Genomic DNA, 21,805 nt, shown 5'->3' with positions numbered 1-21,805 from the left:
GTAGCATAACTCGTAAATTGTAACCAGACGCCCTGTTTTCTAAAAAAATCCGCATCAACTGCCGTGAAGCTCACTATCAGCTGCAAGGATATCGATATTCGCCAGAAATCACCATCGTATTTTTCCAACTATTTCCTTGCTTAAAATGATTAAATAACGTTAGAAATACGTCGTGTTTGGTATCATTCTTTTTTGAATTACGTGCACATCACTAATATCTCAATCTAATGAAAGTATAATACCAATTGCCGAAATTCATTTTTACACACCTTTTGGGCTAATCGGTGATTCATGCAGCAGTTGACCTCCAGAGGTGGGGATCTTTGAAGCGAGTCAGCTAAAAAAAAGTCAGCGGTCGAGAAAGGGGGAAGCGTGAAAAACGTTTCTTTTATTCTCGAGTAACTTGATATTTTCTTTCGAAGCTAAGGTCTTCGTAATACGATCCCTGCTCGAGCTGGGACCTTTTTTATTTCGGAGAAGAAGAAAGCTTCAACCGGCGGGAGGGGAGTGCTGAATGGAGGGGGATACCGGATCTTGGGAAATGAGCTAATGTAACTATCCCACGGCACTCTGCTTCTCCCTATCGCATTTCAATCTCCTGGGGAAGATTCAAACTATGTGCCCGTTGTTATTAGCCATAAATAACACGTTGTAAACACTTCGTCTCATTTTTATCAAACGATGAATGCGGGAAAATTATTCGACAGGACCGTGATCTTCAAACGATCAATGCGGGAAAACGATACTTCGGGGAACGATAGATGCGGGGAAAAAATTACATTGCCTTTATGGAACTTAATTTGGGACTAGGAGCGGCGAACGATGAATGCCGGAACAATAAATCGGGGTTCCACTGTAGTTCAATGGAATGATGAGGCATATTCCAAGCACGGTGATTATTTATCAAGTAGACTAATATGAAAAAAATATATGAACAAATTATTGGGTACTCACTGCAGCGCATTTCATCGGAGCCGTCAGAGCAATCAGGAGTGCCATCACACACTTGGCTCTTTGGAATGCACTCACGATTGTTGCACGTTGCTTCATGCATAGCGCACGCTTCAGGTTGGCGAATGGGTGGTTGTTCCGCTGAACGAAAGAAGAATGGAAAAGAAATTAAAACAAAGAAAAGTCATATTATACATCACAAATTATTGATTAATCTACAAATACTCATACAAAGGAATGAATAATAGCAAAAAATGCTAAGAGAATGAAGAAAATCTGTGTCGTGAGCATTGAAACATTTTCTTCATACACTTTTATTCCTAAATAATGAGCCTGACTTCAGCTATAGCTATGTAAACAATGCAAAATTAAATCAAATGGATTGTTTAAATAATGAAAGATTAAGATATAATCACATCTAAATGATTACTTTTCAAATTGTTAAAGTAGTCTATCATTCTCCGACCTACAACGCCATTTGTAACAATTAAATATCCACAATAATTTTCATTTGCTGACAACACTAATTCCAAGAACTGGAGACAAAATTATGATATCTTCTTATTTAAATTGTCATTATCTATGAAAGAGGCCATCATACTTTGATCGGAATTTGATTAAGAAGAGAATTGTTATATTTTAATTTGATTCAAAAGGAAATTTTTATCATACTTAGAATTAAGGGCATCAAGGGATGAGAAAAGCTGCAGAAGTCATATCTATCAGCTTCAAACGATAACCTATCACTGATGTTTAGAAGGAAAATGCATCATCCAGATGAAAAAACACTTACCACAATTATATTCATTCAGAGAGCATAGGAAAAATCACACGTAGAGTTAAATAAGTGAAAATTATTATGTTCTAGAAATATACAGAACAATTTCTAAGTTCAATAACATTTCTTTTGTTACTCAGTAATAATCAAATTAGATTGGAACAACTAGGGACTTAGGTACATACTTGTAAAGAAGTAACAAGATGATTAATGGTGGTTTTCATCCAATAATGATGCCGAAAGCAGAATAGTGAATATGAAATGGCCTAGCAGCATTGCATTACAATTCAAAAGTATAACCCTGCAATTTGTAAGTTGAATGCTTGAATTCATGCTACGACTTACAGCTAATCAAAATATCACGAACAGTGAATTTCAGACTCGAATAACTCATAATGTTCACAGAGAACAGATGAGCAACCACAATCAAAATATAAAATACTACAGCTTATCATCCCCATTAGTATCAATGTAATGCAAAAATTTTATTTTTTACCATAAAAATACAACTAGGTATATTCTATAGCAGTTCTGACTAATATTACAATTATAATATTTTTTCACTTGCCCAGAGACTTGTTGCTGCAAACATAAAGCATGTTAAGGCAAGCGCATTATACAGTACAATACAAATGCAAAAGTTAGGAATGAAGAAATTCATCAACAGAATAAAATAAATTTCTCAATGGGAACTCGCAGAGCTTACATTTGAAGATTAAAAGATTGTACACAATCACTACTCCAATTCCTATGACTTCATCAAAATGCTAACATGGACTAAGATAAAAAATCTGTGTCTTAATTATACATTTTAAATAGATACAAATTGAAACAATAATAACCTTGTCACGAGATTACATGCATCATTTATCAAATCTGATTGATGTTTAAGTCTTTGGGAAAATATATTTAAGATCAGCATAAAAAAAAACATTTTGCTAGGCAACTCACCTGGTTCAACCTTCAAGTAAACTGAAACTCTGGAACCAGGAGTGCTCTCCGGATAACCCACTGCTTCACAAATGTACGTGCCGGTGTGTGATAGCTGGAATGTAAAGCAAAAGAAAAGGCTACCGTATACAGCAATCAGAGGATTACCACAGATTTTTTTGTAAAATTTACCATAATAAACTAGCTTAAGTATGCTGAGTTGAAATTAATCTCCAAAATACAAACTCAGATTGTGTTTGTGACCTCAAGGCGGATTGGGGACTCAAAATTGTGTCAGGTTCTGGAATACACGGCTCTTAGTCCTATCTCTACTCACTATTGATTTTATTCAGGTGTTGTTTCACGCTCAACCCAATTGCAACCATAAGCATTGGCCACTAAGTTTGCTATTATTGGCCAAGAACTCCTTAAGTAGCAGTACACAGATGGTATATCACCTTGTTTTTGGGATGAACCTGCTGCCATCTCTCTGTGCTTCAGGTAACCTTTTCATGAATTATGTATATGTTCCTGTTTGTTTCTGCCCCGTAGATACTGTCTAGATACATACTTCAATCCATCACAGTAAAAAATGCCATTATTTAGTGAAGCAATTCAATTACCTAAACATGGCTTGCAAGAAGAGTCATTTTGGTGAAAATTTACCAGATAAATGCATACAAGATTTCCAACTTCTTCTCAGCTCTGATTATGGTGATTCCAGCCGTCAGGATGACACAATTTTGGCAAAACGTTAAGATCTACAAAACACAATTCCCTCAGAGAGTGAAATTGTTCAGATCAGTGTCCAGCAAAGAGGTTGCTCATATCTGAAGGCACTGTTCCCCAGTTTTAAGAGAGGTCAAAATTTTGCCATCTTGGTTTGGAAATTTTTGGACTTAGTCTCTCACTAATATTTTGAGGTGGCTAAGTTTTATCCTGCAAATGTGCTACACCAAGTGAAAAATGCAACCATAATAACCACTATTTCACCAGTGAATGTCAACAGATTTTTCCCATAGTTCGGGATACTTCTACTAATGTTTAAACTCTGTGACTGTTATTATTATGTGCATTATTATTGTCTATTAACATTATTGGTGGGGGTATTGTTGAAAATATACTTTTGTACTGTAATTTTTAGATTTCCATAGGCTATAATAAGATTAAATACTAGTATAAAGGCAGGTAAATGAATAGTTAACTCTCGTAAAATTATATTTTCAGCTGATCTGGTTGTAGAATGTAAACATGGTGACTGATGATAATTTTTCCCAGGGTAAAGATATTTGAGTCACAACTTCACGAAGCCTACCAATGAAGTAAGAAAAAAAGGATTACATTGTGGGTTCCGTAGGTTATTTTAGTGTATTAACCCGTTAAGACCAAATATTTCACCAAATAGTTAGCATTGACTCTTATGCGATTATCAATGTTTTGGCCAAAGTGGGCGAGGCTTATCCTACCCAAGCACCCCCATTCCTGCCACACTTCGCTCCACACTCGAAACCAGTGCTGCCCCCTCCACATACATATTTACAACCTCCTCGAGAGTGCATGCTCATGCTCATCATAATTTCTTGTTGTCAATAATAGTGCTGTCTGGAAATGGAAACTGGAGTGTCTAGATCCAGTAATTCATCCATATACCCGTATTCCTGGAATGTCTGTTCCTTACGGTGAGATTATAAGTAGGCCTTCTCTCTTTGAACTTTTTATAATATCGTCACTGAATCTTATAGGTATGGATTAATTGATTCTGTTCATGCCACCTCTCCTCATCATTTGCCTGGATAATCGTAAGTATTTGTTTATTTTTCCAAATAATGTCTTTTCAATATTACCATATATCTCCGAATATAGTCCCCCCTTTTTTTCCAAAAATGGCCGCGGAAAAGTAAGGGGAGGGGGACTATAATCGAGTGTAAACCAGTTTAGGATACTAAAAGTGACCATAAAGTTATAAATAACGGCATTATGGCTAATGTTCTCGTAGTCTTTCCATTTGAGTATTTTTATGAGGATTATAATCGGAGATATTAGTAAATACTGCCACGTTTTACCGGAAATTAAGACAAATTTTACCACAAATGTTGTAAAGATACAATTCTTCCTATTCAAGTAGCATATCGAATATGCGTTTTCACGGAATCCATCGGGTAGCCGTTAATTTTTCTTGGAAAAGTATTGTTAGAATAATTCAATCGACACTGATCACTTAATGACGCAAAACAGTAAATAATTAAAATGAAAACTAAACACAAACTATCATTACATTAATCGAACACTAGAATTGAATCAATAGTATATGTACCCCTCGCTCATTCAATATTTACACGATTTAAATCATTGCGAAAAATAAACAGATAAAGTGAACCTTTCGTGACAATTTAGCATTTCATTGCGTCCGTAGCTACTATACGTCCATGTGCCCGTGCGGTTCGTGTTTACAACCACTGCCTTTACCGCCTTCACAGAACAAGAATGCGCAATAGGTGATGCATTTGTTTCTGAAAAGGCACAATAATCGACGACTTTAAACCAGAAGCGCCGGCATTACTGCATTTGATCAAAATCCAGTGACTCAGCATTGAAAGTGTGATCAATTTATTGAGGAATATATTCAATTCGCCAGGGTAAGTAGGATCAATAAATTGCGTCACATAACGTTTCGCAATTATTTCCGCGATATTTTCTTTATTAAAAATAATTTTACATTCAACAGTGAGGTGATGGATCAAGTAGAAAGATGAGGATCAATCCTGCGGCAGATTAGAGGCCATCAAAGACGGAGTTTCGATGCCAATTTAAAAATAGCCGTTGCAGAATACGCCGTAAATCGTAGTATTCACAGCGCTTGCAAAGCGCTAATACATCGCGGAAGTCATTTCGGGGGTCTCGATGCGGCAGATTCAAAGAATTAAGAGGAAAATATCGTCGAATTTGTGCGCAAATGCAGAGCAGAAGCTCTTTGTGTAACTTATGCAATGATTCGCGACGAGGCATTGAAAATTGATATCATATTTTTTTCAGTTTTAATGTTTGTTGGAAAAAGTTTATTTCTTAATTTTATTACTTTGATATTTGTAAGTCCTGTAGTTCAATTATTTTGCTTAGCAGGCACTTGATGGCAATATTTTTATAATATTTATAATTTATTTAACACAATTTTATTTAGATTTCCTAAATTCTTCAGGTCACTTGGATTTGTGATGACTTGATGGGTGTGTTACACTGGATCTAAGGAAGTTTCAGGGCTAAATGCAATACTGTTTATGGGCTTTAAGTTGAATAGTTAAGTTAAATTAAGAAAGAAGAACTTTGTACTTTCACATTAATATTTATTCACGACCATGGTTTCAACGTTAGACGTCATCCTCAGGTGAACTCTACAGAGGTCCATCACATCCTTTTATACCAGGCAAGGAGGGGTAGGGAGGAAGGTAATTAGGTTGAACATTTTTTTCTTACTTCATTGGTAGGCTTCGTGAAGTTGTGACTCAAATATCTTTACCCTGGGAAAAATTATCATCAGTCACCATGTTTACATTCTACAACCAGATCAGCTGAAAATATAATTTTACGAGAGTTAACTATTCATTTACCTGCCTTTATACTAGTATTTAATCTTATTATAGCCTATGGAAGGAAGAACATACTTCAATCCATCACAGTAAAAAATGCCATTATTTAGTGAAGCAATTCAATTACCTAAACATGGCTTGCAAGAAGAGTCATTTTGGTGAAAATTTACCAGATAAATGCATACAAGATTTCCAACTTCTTCTCAGCTCTGATTATGGTGATTCCAGCCGTCAGGATGACACAATTTTGGCAAAACGTTAAGATCTACAAAACACAATTCCCTCAGAGAGTGAAATTGTTCAGATCAGTGTCCAGCAAAGAGGTTGCTCATATCTGAAGGCACTGTTCCCCAGTTTTAAGAGAGGTCAAAATTTTGCCATCTTGGTTTGGAAATTTTTGGACTTAGTCTCTCACTAATATTTTGAGGTGGCTAAGTTTTATCCTGCAAATGTGCTACACCAAGTGAAAAATGCAACCATAATAACCACTATTTCACCAGTGAATGTCAACAGATTTTTCCCATAGTTCGGGATACTTCTACTAATGTTTAAACTCTGTGACTGTTATTATTATGTGCATTATTATTGTCTATTAACATTATTGGTGGGGGTATTGTTGAAAATATACTTTTGTACTGTAATTTTTAGATTTCCATAGGCTATAATAAGATTAAATACTAGTATAAAGGCAGGTAAATGAATAGTTAACTCTCGTAAAATTATATTTTCAGCTGATCTGGTTGTAGAATGTAAACATGGTGACTGATGATAATTTTTCCCAGGGTAAAGATATTTGAGTCACAACTTCACGAAGCCTACCAATGAAGTAAGAAAAAAAGGATTACATTGTGGGTTCCGTAGGTTATTTTAGTGTATTAACCCGTTAAGACCAAATATTTCACCAAATAGTTAGCATTGACTCTTATGCGATTATCAATGTTTTGGCCAAAGTGGGCGAGGCTTATCCTACCCAAGCACCCCCATTCCTGCCACACTTCGCTCCACACTCGAAACCAGTGCTGCCCCCTCCACATACATATTTACAACCTCCTCGAGAGTGCATGCTCATGCTCATCATAATTTCTTGTTGTCAATAATAGTGCTGTCTGGAAATGGAAACTGGAGTGTCTAGATCCAGTAATTCATCCATATACCCGTATTCCTGGAATGTCTGTTCCTTACGGTGAGATTATAAGTAGGCCTTCTCTCTTTGAACTTTTTATAATATCGTCACTGAATCTTATAGGTATGGATTAATTGATTCTGTTCATGCCACCTCTCCTCATCATTTGCCTGGATAATCGTAAGTATTTGTTTATTTTTCCAAATAATGTCTTTTCAATATTACCATATATCTCCGAATATAGTCCCCCCTTTTTTTCCAAAAATGGCCGCGGAAAAGTAAGGGGAGGGGGACTATAATCGAGTGTAAACCAGTTTAGGATACTAAAAGTGACCATAAAGTTATAAATAACGGCATTATGGCTAATGTTCTCGTAGTCTTTCCATTTGAGTATTTTTATGAGGATTATAATCGGAGATATTAGTAAATACTGCCACGTTTTACCGGAAATTAAGACAAATTTTACCACAAATGTTGTAAAGATACAATTCTTCCTATTCAAGTAGCATATCGAATATGCGTTTTCACGGAATCCATCGGGTAGCCGTTAATTTTTCTTGGAAAAGTATTGTTAGAATAATTCAATCGACACTGATCACTTAATGACGCAAAACAGTAAATAATTAAAATGAAAACTAAACACAAACTATCATTACATTAATCGAACACTAGAATTGAATCAATAGTATATGTACCCCTCGCTCATTCAATATTTACACGATTTAAATCATTGCGAAAAATAAACAGATAAAGTGAACCTTTCGTGACAATTTAGCATTTCATTGCGTCCGTAGCTACTATACGTCCATGTGCCCGTGCGGTTCGTGTTTACAACCACTGCCTTTACCGCCTTCACAGAACAAGAATGCGCAATAGGTGATGCATTTGTTTCTGAAAAGGCACAATAATCGACGACTTTAAACCAGAAGCGCCGGCATTACTGCATTTGATCAAAATCCAGTGACTCAGCATTGAAAGTGTGATCAATTTATTGAGGAATATATTCAATTCGCCAGGGTAAGTAGGATCAATAAATTGCGTCACATAACGTTTCGCAATTATTTCCGCGATATTTTCTTTATTAAAAATAATTTTACATTCAACAGTGAGGTGATGGATCAAGTAGAAAGATGAGGATCAATCCTGCGGCAGATTAGAGGCCATCAAAGACGGAGTTTCGATGCCAATTTAAAAATAGCCGTTGCAGAATACGCCGTAAATCGTAGTATTCACAGCGCTTGCAAAGCGCTAATACATCGCGGAAGTCATTTCGGGGGTCTCGATGCGGCAGATTCAAAGAATTAAGAGGAAAATATCGTCGAATTTGTGCGCAAATGCAGAGCAGAAGCTCTTTGTGTAACTTATGCAATGATTCGCGACGAGGCATTGAAAATTGATATCATATTTTTTTCAGTTTTAATGTTTGTTGGAAAAAGTTTATTTCTTAATTTTATTACTTTGATATTTGTAAGTCCTGTAGTTCAATTATTTTGCTTAGCAGGCACTTGATGGCAATATTTTTATAATATTTATAATTTATTTAACACAATTTTATTTAGATTTCCTAAATTCTTCAGGTCACTTGGATTTGTGATGACTTGATGGGTGTGTTACACTGGATCTAAGGAAGTTTCAGGGCTAAATGCAATACTGTTTATGGGCTTTAAGTTGAATAGTTAAGTTAAATTAAGAAAGAAGAACTTTGTACTTTCACATTAATATTTATTCACGACCATGGTTTCAACGTTAGACGTCATCCTCAGGTGAACTCTACAGAGGTCCATCACATCCTTTTATACCAGGCAAGGAGGGGTAGGGAGGAAGGTAATTAGGTTGAACGGATTGGTTAACAGAGAAGAGGGAGGGGGGAAAAAACCTTGGTCATGTGGTATGGAAGAAGTTAGGGGGAGGAGGCTCCCTTATGGGGGGCACGGCAGGTGGAGGGGGGGGGGTTCAGGTGAGAGAGAATAAATATTAATGTGAAAGTACAAAGTTCTTCTTTCTTAATTTAATTATGAATCGCTTTCACCAAGTTACGCCTCAAACAATTAATTTTTTGAATAGTTAAGTTTAAGTTATATATTGACATTGTCTGTAGTCATTTGGAAATCAAAAATATTAATAATTTGTGAATGTTTAAAAAATACAATAGCCTTGGATACTTAAAAAATTTTCTCATTTCTTCATTACATCTGGTTAAGGAACTATAAATTACTGATACATGCAATGGATCACAACATGTTTTAGGTATATGTAGTTATTTTGTTGTGATGGAAAATATGTGAACAGATTTGTTCTTAATCTTCACAGAAAATAATAGTTTTTATCGACTCTAGAATCTTAACTTGCTAACCACAGAAAAATTGCCTTCCTTTGCATTTTAAAATTTTTCCCAAAACTGAGGTCTCAAAATTGGGGGTGGGGACTATATTCAGAGGGGGACTATATTCGGAGATATACGGTATGCAAAAGTGGTACAGCAACATCAGCTATGTAACAAGTTATATTTTTCTTGCCAATCAACATTGTATCTACTATTGACATCTCTTTGGAGCAGCAAATCGCAGTAAAGTTTAAATGAACTGTTTTTTAAGCACAATTCTGGGGTGGTATTCATAGTATGGGGTCCTGGTATCCATTGATACGTCATGGTAAGTCAGTTAATATCATTATTGACTTACAACCAAGTGCTAGTAGTTGAGCACCGTGGGTGAAACGAAATGAACCATCTAACCTGAATGTTTGGCATTTCCAGTCGGCCGTTAAGATCCCTCGAGCCAGGAGGCATTGGGGCGCCATCGCCCCTCAACCACTTCACTCGTGCCCTCGCTGGACCCTCATCTCGGCACTGGAACACAACTTCTCGGTCTGCACAACAAACACGTAAAACCCTATTAGAATATTATTTTAAAGTAGATGCATCATATTAATTCAGCCAATTACAGCTTACAGCCCACCATCTGAGAAACGCAGATATAGGCATAGCGTGTAGTGTATTAGCAAAGATAATCCAGCAAACTACATGGCACAAGAGTTTTATTTTCCTCTGGAAAGAGGAATCCAACCCTCACCATTTTAATGAGATACTTAAAAGTTGCTTTAACATAAATTGAAAACTACAAGAAATCAGAAACTATAAGAAAAAAGTATATTTTGCACATTATTTCCATTTACCTTTATTAATTGAGATGATAAAAGAGCTGATAAACCTAAGATTATGTAGGAGGAAAAAGCATTATACACTTAAAACATTTCTGTCATGCAAGAATGCATAGGATTAAAACTGAAAAACACAAAATGCAAATTACAGTAGAACTTGTTTAGTATGTTTCTGAAGGGACCACAAAAAATGAACGTACTATCCAGGAACACGTGCTAACCAGGCAAGTAGGTAATGGCAAAAGGGGTAATTGCACTAAGTGGAAAAGTCATCATAATTACAATTACTTTTGGGGATTTTTGTAAGATCGCCCACCTGAGCTCTTTTCACATTGAAAATGAAGAAAATGAGTGAATGTGAATGAAAATCACAATGCTTCATAGATTTCCGTGAGACAATTACATAAACACGTCGTCATTCTCCCGTGATTTGTAACGTATATGTTTTAAGAGGACAAGTTAAGCTAAGTAATTTCTTCTTCCTCACAACTTACTCGGAGAATATGATGATAACTCTTGAGTATACCATTTGGTTGTTTTAAAACATCATAAAAATTGGCAAAACTTTATTTACCATTATTCACGGCAACCGCCTTACACATTTGTTCGTGGAACGAAACCCTATCGATTGTTATATCAATTGATATATTGATAATGATATGATGATTAATAATGCGCATCATTGCAGGGAAATTTTCATATTTGACAATTTAAATTCACTTTAAAAATGTGCCCAATGAGGTTTAGTTTCTATTTCTCGTGCCGAGATCCAGTATTTTTGCGTTAAGCTTTGTGCTTAGGTCCAAAGCATCGTCTGCTCCCGGCACACTTGTCAAGCAATTGACGAACGTCCCCCTCGCATTGAGAAATGCATCACGGTTGTAGAAAGAGAGATGTGGGATGCAAGTAAAAAGGTGCATGTCTGATGAACTAATGAATTCAAAAGTTTTCATGAATTCAAACCCCTTCAGAAGGTAGTAAGGAAAGGACTTGTGGGTTGCATCATGTCAAATAAATGGGCGTACTACCCAGGAAAGCACCACTATTTAAAACGTACGAACCAAATAGTTTTACCTGTATTTTGTTCCGATGATACTGGGACCGAGAGTAATCGCCGCGTTAAGGAGGAAAACAAGCTAAAGAGGAGCATACTAACCAAGATCCACTGTATTTCGAAACATAAATTTTATAAATGAGAAAGATAGAACACACTCAGTGTATCAAGGGTGAAATAAATGCATTAGACTAAAAGGTAAGAAAATATTATGCTAAGCAAATCCTCAAAACTGGGTAGTCAAGATGGTTATATTCCTAATGGTTGCAACAGCATTCAATAAAAAGCAATGACGCATTTTTCAATTTCCCAATAAGAATGCACGATTAAAACACTTGAGAGGCGATTATTTTCTCAGTCCATAATGTCCACGAGATCTCCTTTTGGTTACATCAATGCCACAGTTTAAAACATCAACCAATCGTTTTGTCTCCGCTGCTGGAGACCTCCTCAGCGTACTGATAGTGATGAGGCAGAAACATAGGAAGTACCTCTCTCTACACATTAAGTTGCCAAAAACATGCGAATAAGTAGGCACGGGAGAGATAAGCCGAATTGCAAATCCAAGAGCATAGGTGGATGGGGCCACCATTCTATTGGGACATGCCGATAAGTCAGCTGTTGCGGAGCCGCGTGCCGCTTGACATCACAACACTGACATAGGCACCACTGACGTTTTGGTGAAACAAAAAAAATTTAGAACCAGAATAGCTGGGGAGGACATTGGAATGAGAAAACAGAAAAATAGTAGTAAGAGAGAGAGAGAGAGAGAAGAGGGTGTAGCCGTTAGTCAATCATTTCTGCTCCCCCTATCATTTCTGGAAATAAAAAGGAACTTTAGCCACTCGTTCTAATCTCAACCCCTCCCCCACCTCCGTAGTAGCAGAGAAGAAATTTTAGGTAGATATTTTGGCACACTCAAAGCAGGCCTGACTTTCATTAAAGTCGTCAGAATTGCCGATAAAATGAGAAAGAAAAATAAAGTGAGGTTTCCACACCATAACTTCCGTTAAAATACTACTTTTTACAAAAGGCGCATACGGCTTGAGGAAGCTTGCTGGTGGCCACAGACATGATCGGAAGACTCGCAGAGCATGCGAATTGACATGCTCCGTATCTCAGCTTAGACGGGACCACGTCAAATGACGTGCTCTGCACTGAATGTGATAAACTGTGATGTGGGTGTTGCCAAAAGAAGATCACTCGGACTTAAAGGGGCCTCCATATAGTTTCCAACATAAAGTAGGCATCACTGTCAAGTACTGCACAATGGCCCATCAACATTTATACCAGCAACATAGTCGACTTATCAACCTTCCAGTCCATGAGTGAAGAAAATTCAACAATTCATAATTGATCAGAGATAACAATCAACAATTGATTAGAGAGCAACATATAATAAACAAGTCCTTTTGCATTAGTATACTGCATATATATTCCAGATAAAAAATGATCCCACTCAGGATCATGAGTAAACCCTCCATTGATGAGATGGAAACTCATGCAATAAATCCAAAAAGAAAAACACAAAAAATTGTAAAAATAAGTAGTTAGGATTTTTTGTCCTTCCAGTCTACGACCGGAGCCAAGCTTTTAGACAATGACCGATTTTTGACTAGTTGCAAAATTGAAAATTCAAAGAAAACTGTACGCTTTGAAGTGCTTTTCAGAAGAAGCACACAGCCTATGTAGGCTTGAAAACAACCTATTCACAGGGGCAAAGACAATGATGTACGTACAAGGGAAACTTCCAAAGAGAGTCAATGCATACACACAACCATTGACTGATTTTAAATATGTACTAGATTGCTGATATTCTTATTTTACACAAAAATATTTTTATAAATCAATATTAAGAGTGTTATTTCCACATCACATTAATATGCATTTATCTACTATGCAGTTCACTAGTTCAATTCTTCATAAATGTTGGAAGCATTAATACCACAATGAAAATTGAAGGTCCCCAATGCACAGGCTGACTTTAGACTGACTAGCCTTCTGAATTACTTCATTATGTTTCAGTGAAATGCAAAATCAGAAGCATCACAAAGGTTTAGCAAGGAATTACCGTCTACTACTTGGATACTTAAGTCAAATAGTGTCAATAAAGAGCTACACTATTTAGTAATTGAATCGAAGTACAAACACCTGCCATGCCACAGGTAAAACTGCATGCGAATAGATGAGTAAAAGAAGTGTCAATGTAGCATAAAAACATGCTAATCAAATCTTTCAACTTACCCTTTCCAACTGTACGAGCCATTGATAGAAACCAGAAAATAATCTTTTGTTAGTTATAGTTATTTCTGAAATACTCTTTTATTTTTTCAACTCAAAAAAGACAATTTACTTTCACTTACAAACTATAGGCAAATATTGCACAATTGACACTATCAAATAGCAAGTCCACATTAAAAAAAGAAGTATATAACCCTCACTGCACATAAGGAGCATTCAGTGTTTATAACTATCTTCAGTGCTAGGTTAAACTACCACAATGTATTTCACATGCAACTACAACATATCAACTACAATTTTTCAAAGCAGTTTCTATTATCTACTCAGAGCAAACCTCAACATAAATACTACTTATCTCAGCACAAGAACAGATATACATAGATGTCAATGAGAAATTATTTTTGAAAAGCAAAACAAAACTGTAAATTGCAACTTACTTTCTTTGATGATCTGATCGGGAGGATAAGTCTTCAAGTTCAGCCCTTCCCTTGACTCAGCTGGAAAAGAAAAAAAAGCACTTATGAAGATCTTTCAAAACTCGAAACTAAACATGTTAAGAACGTGAATTGTTTCAGTGTTTCATTTAAATAAAAAGCATAAGGAAATTTTACAAGTACCACAAGAGAAATTCATCGTGAGGAGATAAATTCAGTGAAAAATATTGCAACGTCTTACTTGACAACTTTAACAATAATTTTTTTTCATCTTTTCGGAGCATACATATATTCTATTAGCATTAGCATAAGTTGACCTGGTAACTTAAACCAACCAATACTATAAAAGCCACCAAAATGACCTATTCTATATTCCCATAGGATATCTTACAAATCAACATGATGGGATAATATAACTTCATCATAAGCACGATGCATTAAAGAAGTGATAAAATATTATGTATGCATAATGTATTCATAGACATGTAACATAATGTGAGAAATTTAATAGTTAAAGGTTTACAGGTAATATTTAGCAGAATATTCAGTGGATGCCATACTTTTTCAGTGATAATTATTAGTTTTACGCAGGACAGGCAGTTAGACTGTAATATACCATTTTCACCTATTGCCTATTAACTCATAAAATATAGGTAAAGTGAAAATCAGGCAAAGGTTCAGGAAAAAATTGGAATAATACTTGCACTTATTTCATTAATACAGTGGCAATTACATAATTTCTTTCTCTGTATTTATCCAACCTAAATAATTACTCTTTGCATTCCTGACCATTTTCACTATGACCAACGATACCTACACCAGAACTTATGTGACCAGAAAGCAGAAATCATGAAAACTCAGCAGTGATAATAGGAAATATTTGATGAGCATGAATCAAAAAGGAAGATGTTATATGCTTGATTTACATAATAATCACAACATATTCATTATAAGAAAATTGATAAGTACATGTAACCTTATAAAATAGAATAGGTCAATACCACTTCATAAAAGAAACGGTTAAAAAGAACACTCACATAGGAAAAAAAAGCAAAAAGCAGCCATGAGTTCCAAAAGCTTCAGTATTTTTTCCTAAGTGAGTGTTCTTTCCAATGTTTCTTTTATTAAGCGCTAGAGACTTATGTGCATAACTATGTGTTACACACATCATTTCTGCGAAACTTTATATATACAACAGAGAGATATATAATAGAGAGAGAGAGAGTAGATAGAGCTTTGATAGAATGTTAAGGGAGTTTTTAAACAAATATTATTCAAAACTAGGCAATAATATTAGGATATAAATAATTGTGACATGATTACCAAGCTAAACATTGAACAGTGGAGTGCCAATTGTTTATAGTAACGGGGAGCTAGGTAATAGATAATTGAAAAAGACACTATATATAATAATTTTTCCAATACAGTTTTGTAGTTGTTTTTTTGACATAGGATTTTATCAAATTTCAAAAGTTTAGTTTGCATGAAAAATGCAAAATTCTTAATTGAAATAAATTCACTAATATTGAGTTTCACAGCTTTGCATACATCTACTCTCTCGTACAATATTAGAGTTATTTTCAATGAAGTACATATCATTTTTACAATAATCATTATGATGTAGATACATGCTCGAACCATTAATGCAGCTTATATCATAGCAATGTTAACTAAAGTGTTTCAGCTCAAAAAAAAATAAAATAAGTATCATACAATGGATTTGAGCTAGCTTCTGCAAACATACCATTTTTTACTTTGTGTGTTACATCAACAGGCTTTGAAAGAGCATAATCCATTACGTGCATGACTTACTCCTACAGTCAAGTTCATCACTTCCTTCGTGGCAATCCCGCTTGCCATCACAGCGCCACCTCACCGGGATGCATGGCCCACTCTCACAGCGGAACTCATTCCAATTACATGGCCTCCACACTATTTTATCATGTAATTCACAGCCATCATTACATCCAAAGTCACCAAAGTATCAACTCATTTTTCTACCCTTTGCTAATGGTAATCACTTCAGATGTGGGAAAAGCATTACAGGTTTTGAGACATCACACGAGAACAGTGTGCTTAGTATTTTTGGAGATGGAATTCAAAAGCATTTGCAAAGTTCATAACAACTTTCCATTTTCAATTTCTTAGACTTTTTCCTGATTTCCATTCCAAATTTTTCAAATTTCTCCGACTCTATATCAATGACAATGCATGACTCTATATCAACGACATTAAAAAAAATCAATATGCAACAAGGTTTACACCTACATCCAGCCCTCCAATAGGAGAGAGGCTATAGATGTGATAGGGTACCAGCTCTTTACAATGAGAAGAGAAGAAGATAAGGTGGCTCCCAAACTAATCTCTCAGCAGTTTTTGACAATTTACGCAGCTTTCCTTCTTACTACAATAAGTTCACGGATTAAGTCTTTCTGCACCAGAGAGAAGTATTGTGTGAAATAAAGCCAAGAAGTGCCAAGTTTGTGCTAGCCCATGATGCCCAACCACAATGGCAACAACACACCCACCTCCAAACTAACGTGACAATCCTTCCCAAATTCAACCAAGAATATTGTCTTTTTGCTGTGCTTGTAGAATTTTTCCCTGACTGTCAATCCCCCTTTATATTTGCCAGACATTTCCTTCATGCTGATTTGACTTCAGAGGCAAATATTCTCCAGGACATACAGTCCACAAGTACCATTTATTGGCATTGACACAGGACAGTCATCCTCTACTTGATGAGTCTTGATACTTGAAGAGTGAGCTCAACCAACCTTCTGATGACGCTAGAGCCATACCATTAATAAACATAGGTATAAAATGAATAAAAGCAAAAAATTATGTCTAGATCTCCTGATAATAACACCAAATGAGCATTTTACTGGTTGATTAATCATTAGCTCATATTTTTTTTATATTCATTAGAAATGTGCAGTTAACTAACATTTTGACTTTACAGCGATCAAGTTTTTCAACAAAATTTCAACCTAATCCAAAATTGAACTGATGGAATGCTGTTCCAGTTTGAATAAAAATCCACCTTGTAAAGTGGAGTGACTACAAACGCCCTTGGAAGTGGAGGAGTGAGAGAGGCTTACCACAATTGGACTCATCTGTATAGTCGGGACAATCGGTTTTACCATCGCAGCGAGTGTTTATGGACAGGCACTGTCCAGTTGGCCGGCACAGATATTCCCTCGAGCCGCACCTCACTGGTGCCGGAGGAGTGGTAGTGGGTTCTGGTTGCGCAAAGGGGAGAAAAAGCATCTGTTAAACAACGTAAGATCAATTTATAAATATTGGCACGTGAAATCTTTATGAAAATGATATTTTTGTTTACATTAGGAATTAAATCCTTTTCTTTCAGCTTAAGTTTTCTTCACAAATCTTTAAAATAACTATGAATGGAAAGATCCTCTGAATGAAAAACTACACAACATCTCTTTCCAAAATAGAGATTCCTTAGAAGACTGGAAAGTTTTTTTTTTTTATAAAATAAATACAATGAGAATTTTATGAGGTATTCCATACATATGTACATATTTTCCAGCAATGTTTCACCACATGTTACAATTTAATCTGCTTTTGAAAAAAAGGACACAATCTGAATGAAATCTTATATGACATCAAATATTTTATTTCTGAGATATTAATCAACTCAAATAAAAAGAACATGCATTGCTAAGCAGATAATGCTATTACAGCAAAGCAAAACAGCTACAGACTCATTTCAAGCACCAGTCTGGTTATACTTTGAAAATGCATGCTTGATAGAGCAGGTGCAAAAATTTGCTTGAATAATGAGAAAACAGCTTTGCCTACCCTTTAATTATCAGCAAAAAAATTGCAATACATTTTAAGTTAATACAACTAAGTCCATATAAAATCCACTTTGCAATAGGAGTAAAAGAAATAAAGGATCTTTGGTAATCCAGGAGGAATAGAATGGATTGAAAATATTAAAAATAATACATAATTACACAATACAGATAAGAAAACAATGCTATCAAAATAAATAATCGCAAAGAGAGGCTTACTGCATGGTAGTAGGTACAATTACAGGCCAACTTTCACTTGGAAAACACGTAATGCATTTTAATGCCAAACAAGCAATATTATTTTTAAAGGCCTGATCATTCTATGAAACCAATAATTTTAAGTATTTAAAGATGGATTGAAAGGTCAATTATGATGCCTGGATTATCAACGATATTAATGATAAAGACATTAAAGGTGCCATAAGACATCGAAAACAAGCAAATGGCAATACAGATTGCATATTTGATTCCACAAAAAAATAATACAAAATAAAGTGTAGATGCCTCATAAATAAAAGCTAGCCAGGATGAGGAAGCCAAATACTCTAAAAGAGAGGAGTAATGAGCTATCATTTTAGAGAAAAAGACAAGGTTTTGAAATATTCGAAAACAGTAATAGATGTCTGCTAAGATTAACTAAGTCAAGACTACATTCAGTCGCTTGTTCAAGGAAAGTAATTCAATTGGTCAAAGTTACTGCAAAAATGTGGAGATGGCTAACCCTTCAGCTGAAGTACACAGTTAGGTTGCAAGTCTTCTGCTCTGCGCAGCAAACTTTGCCAAGGAGGGAGGCCAGAGCTTAAGAGGAGGGGCAGAGTGGGTAAAAGACTTTCAAACACCCTTGATCCTCTTCCTGAGGGCCCATGGGAAGTAACCCACCCCTAGGGTAGGATTGGTGGAATTTTGGATAATCTGGTGAAATTTCTTTATTGGCCAAAATCACCAAAAAACATACACTATATGAAGTATGTTCATAATTTTCTGATATGTATGCATGTAGAATCTAACACCAAGAAAATTGGTAGATATGCATATACCCACACAGGTTAAAACTGTTTGGAATCTCACATTATACCTCCAGAGTCTTTTTTCTCTTCATTACAATTAAAATCGTATTATGCACCAACAGACACCATTAATTTTCCATTCTACTCACCCCCCCCCCCCCCCCTAACACAAATGGGGGAGTCATTTGTACATTCCCCCACACCCACCTTCAAACGTTAACTGTCCCTACCTCCCATGTCTTACGTCCTCCTCCACCCATCCACAGTGGATTCGTTATTACCAAGTTCACAGGACTGAAAAATCAGAAGTTCATAATAACAAAGTTCGTATGAACGTTTCTTACGAACGTCAACTAGAAAGGTGCCAAATTTGAAATTTTGGGCACAATTGAACTTTTCCAATTTTCGTATCTCTGAAAGTACGTTAATCGTACATTCGTAAGAAGAGGACTTACTTTAAGTCCAATTTACGAGCAGTAATGAGTGAGTCACCATGATTCCACAGGAATGAAGCTAATCTTATGATGTTACGAGCACACTGAAGTATACCCTACTGAAGAAAGAACCGTGATTGATGCTCTTGCTCACAGTGCACGAAGAGAACTTAAACATGACACAATGGTTATAATGAAGAGTAGAGTAAATCCACCTAAAGTCCGTAGCTTATTCAAGGAACTTCATATTAAAGTTCTTTTTGTAGCCGGTGGGACCGGACTGAGTTTGTAATTTAATGATAACGAAAAGTTTATAATAATGTTTCTTTCAGCATTGATTGGATAGGCTATTTCAACAGGACCAACAATAATGCTTGGTAATAACGAGAACTTCAAAATAAGGTTGTTCATAATAACGAGAGTCTACCATTACCCGTGCTGTCCATTGTTTACCATCACTCAAAATTTAGTTCACGTGAAGAACAGTGTTGAGAAGGAAATCTTGTATTTGGAGACTGGTCCACTAGTCCTGGATGCCATTAGTCAGCCCAAGCATTGAGTTGAGCCCAAGGAGTGAGGGCTGCAAGTACGGGGCTGTGAGTGAGGGAGTGCAACTGGATAATGGAGGAGAGGTATGTGAATGGAGGCAACCTTAGCGAGGCCCCCTCAACAAAGTTTCCTCTCGATAAGGAACGAGTGATGGGTTTCTAGGTGAGAGGATGGGGTTGGCCCCTGCTGCCTATCCTTCCATTCCAACACAGTGATTTGTGTCATACCTGTGACGTGATCCCGATCGCAACAGCCATTGGAAATTACTCTTCTGTTCCCCCAGAGCACATTCCGAGGATAACTTACTCAAGGGAACAGGGTGTGAGCACCAACAAGCAAGGAAGGCAAATATGTAGTTAGAAAGAATTTGGGCATTGAAGATATGAAGGGTCTGGGACGCAGAGAAGGAGAACGTACCAGTACCATTTTCTCACAGTCACGCTGTGCCCATACATATACATTTCTTGCAGCTGAAGGGTTAAACTAAAGTTTACATTGCAGATACTTAGCATTTGAATATAGAAATAAATGGCCAATTTCAAGCATGACAATGCGCAAGGTAGCACATATCAATGTTGACTTCTATCAGAGGCAGCAGTAAAACAGGTTGACAATGAAATTAGTGCTTCATAGGAACAATGCAGAATGATTCTTGTTCAGTATTGTATTTATTCTCTAAAATAATAGGCAGCTATGATTATTCAAGTATTGGCAGATTTGAGTTTGCAGCAATTTTTAACCAACTCACTCAGTAAGTGATTCAATCCAAATGTTTGTTTGGGTAGAGCTCACTACAAACTAAGCTAAAGGCTTATGACTTCCATGTGGGGGGGGGCATTTCCGCTCCATTGGACCACCTCACAATTTGAGGATTTTGATTAGGAGAGTGCAAAGGCTTTGAACCCAGGACCCCTAATCCAGCAGCCTAGCACTCCACTCACTAGACTACATGCCACCAAATTTCATTAATGAACCACTTCATTTATCTATGCACTTGATGCTATAATCACATCTTATTATGAAATGTTAATAACTTGACACTGAGATTCAAAGTATTGTGCACACTTAATCAATTTTGTGGTCAATCATTAAAAATTTTAATTTGTTGTATATTGCTTTCCAATATCATGAGTGCTGAATTATCCAGTTTTTTAAATATTCATTTGTTCACCCAAAGTGAGCACTTAATGTGTCCAGGATAGATGATAACTAAGTTATTTCTTTAAGAGATCCAAAGTTAGAAACTCACATTTTAATGAAAAAACTAACTTGAGAAAATGGAAATGATAACGTTAGAGACAGCATTTCATTTTTAAGCATTAACATTACAAAACATTGTAGGCCTCTTTTATTGACCACCTCTGATATTACCATTATGCTACGAAGGTACATAAATCCTAAAATACGTACGACAGTCTCGTTCATCACTCCCATCGGCACAATCATAGCGCCTGTTGCAACGGTATTGCAGAGGAATACAGTCTCCTGAGGCACACCTGAACTCATTACTCCGGCAATCTAATTAATTAATAAAACAAATCATATCTACTCTACAACTAACAAAAGAGAGAAGCATTTTACATTTTCAGCATAAATTACAGTGATAGAATTAGGTAATATGCAAGTGAACCATAGCTATTTGCTAAAACCCAACCAAAGACCAGAGGGAACTAGAAGTAAGCAACCAACCACCAATGGCCATCATTTAGGCAATCAAAGCAGATGAGAAAATAGAGTGCA

The 21,805-nt window shown here is 36.1% G+C and overlaps 1 protein-coding gene across 8 annotated transcripts in view; it reads right to left on the bottom strand.

The window, feature by feature from the left end:
• Positions 1-21,805, bottom strand: part of LOC124164372 (basement membrane-specific heparan sulfate proteoglycan core protein-like) — a 1,400,348-nt gene that overhangs the window by 178,458 nt on the left and 1,200,085 nt on the right. For all 8 annotated transcript variants that reach the window (XM_046541669.1, XM_046541671.1, XM_046541670.1 and 5 more), the window contains 7 exons: positions 21,476-21,583; positions 17,356-17,496; positions 14,258-14,317; positions 13,824-13,832; positions 10,101-10,234; positions 2,681-2,774; positions 955-1,092 (listed from right to left, as the gene is read on the bottom strand). In XM_046541669.1, the coding sequence (XP_046397625.1) occupies positions 955-1,092; positions 2,681-2,774; positions 10,101-10,234; positions 13,824-13,832; positions 14,258-14,317; positions 17,356-17,496; positions 21,476-21,583 (684 nt within the window). The remainder of the gene's footprint in view (positions 1-954; positions 1,093-2,680; positions 2,775-10,100; positions 10,235-13,823; positions 13,833-14,257; positions 14,318-17,355; positions 17,497-21,475; positions 21,584-21,805) is intronic.

Source organism: Ischnura elegans, chromosome 8 (assembly GCF_921293095.1).
Source record: "Ischnura elegans chromosome 8, ioIscEleg1.1, whole genome shotgun sequence".
Lineage (NCBI taxonomy): Eukaryota > Metazoa > Arthropoda > Insecta > Odonata > Coenagrionidae > Ischnura > Ischnura elegans.
Note: the sequence above shows the minus strand (reverse complement) of the source record. Positions and strands in the feature narration are given on the sequence as shown.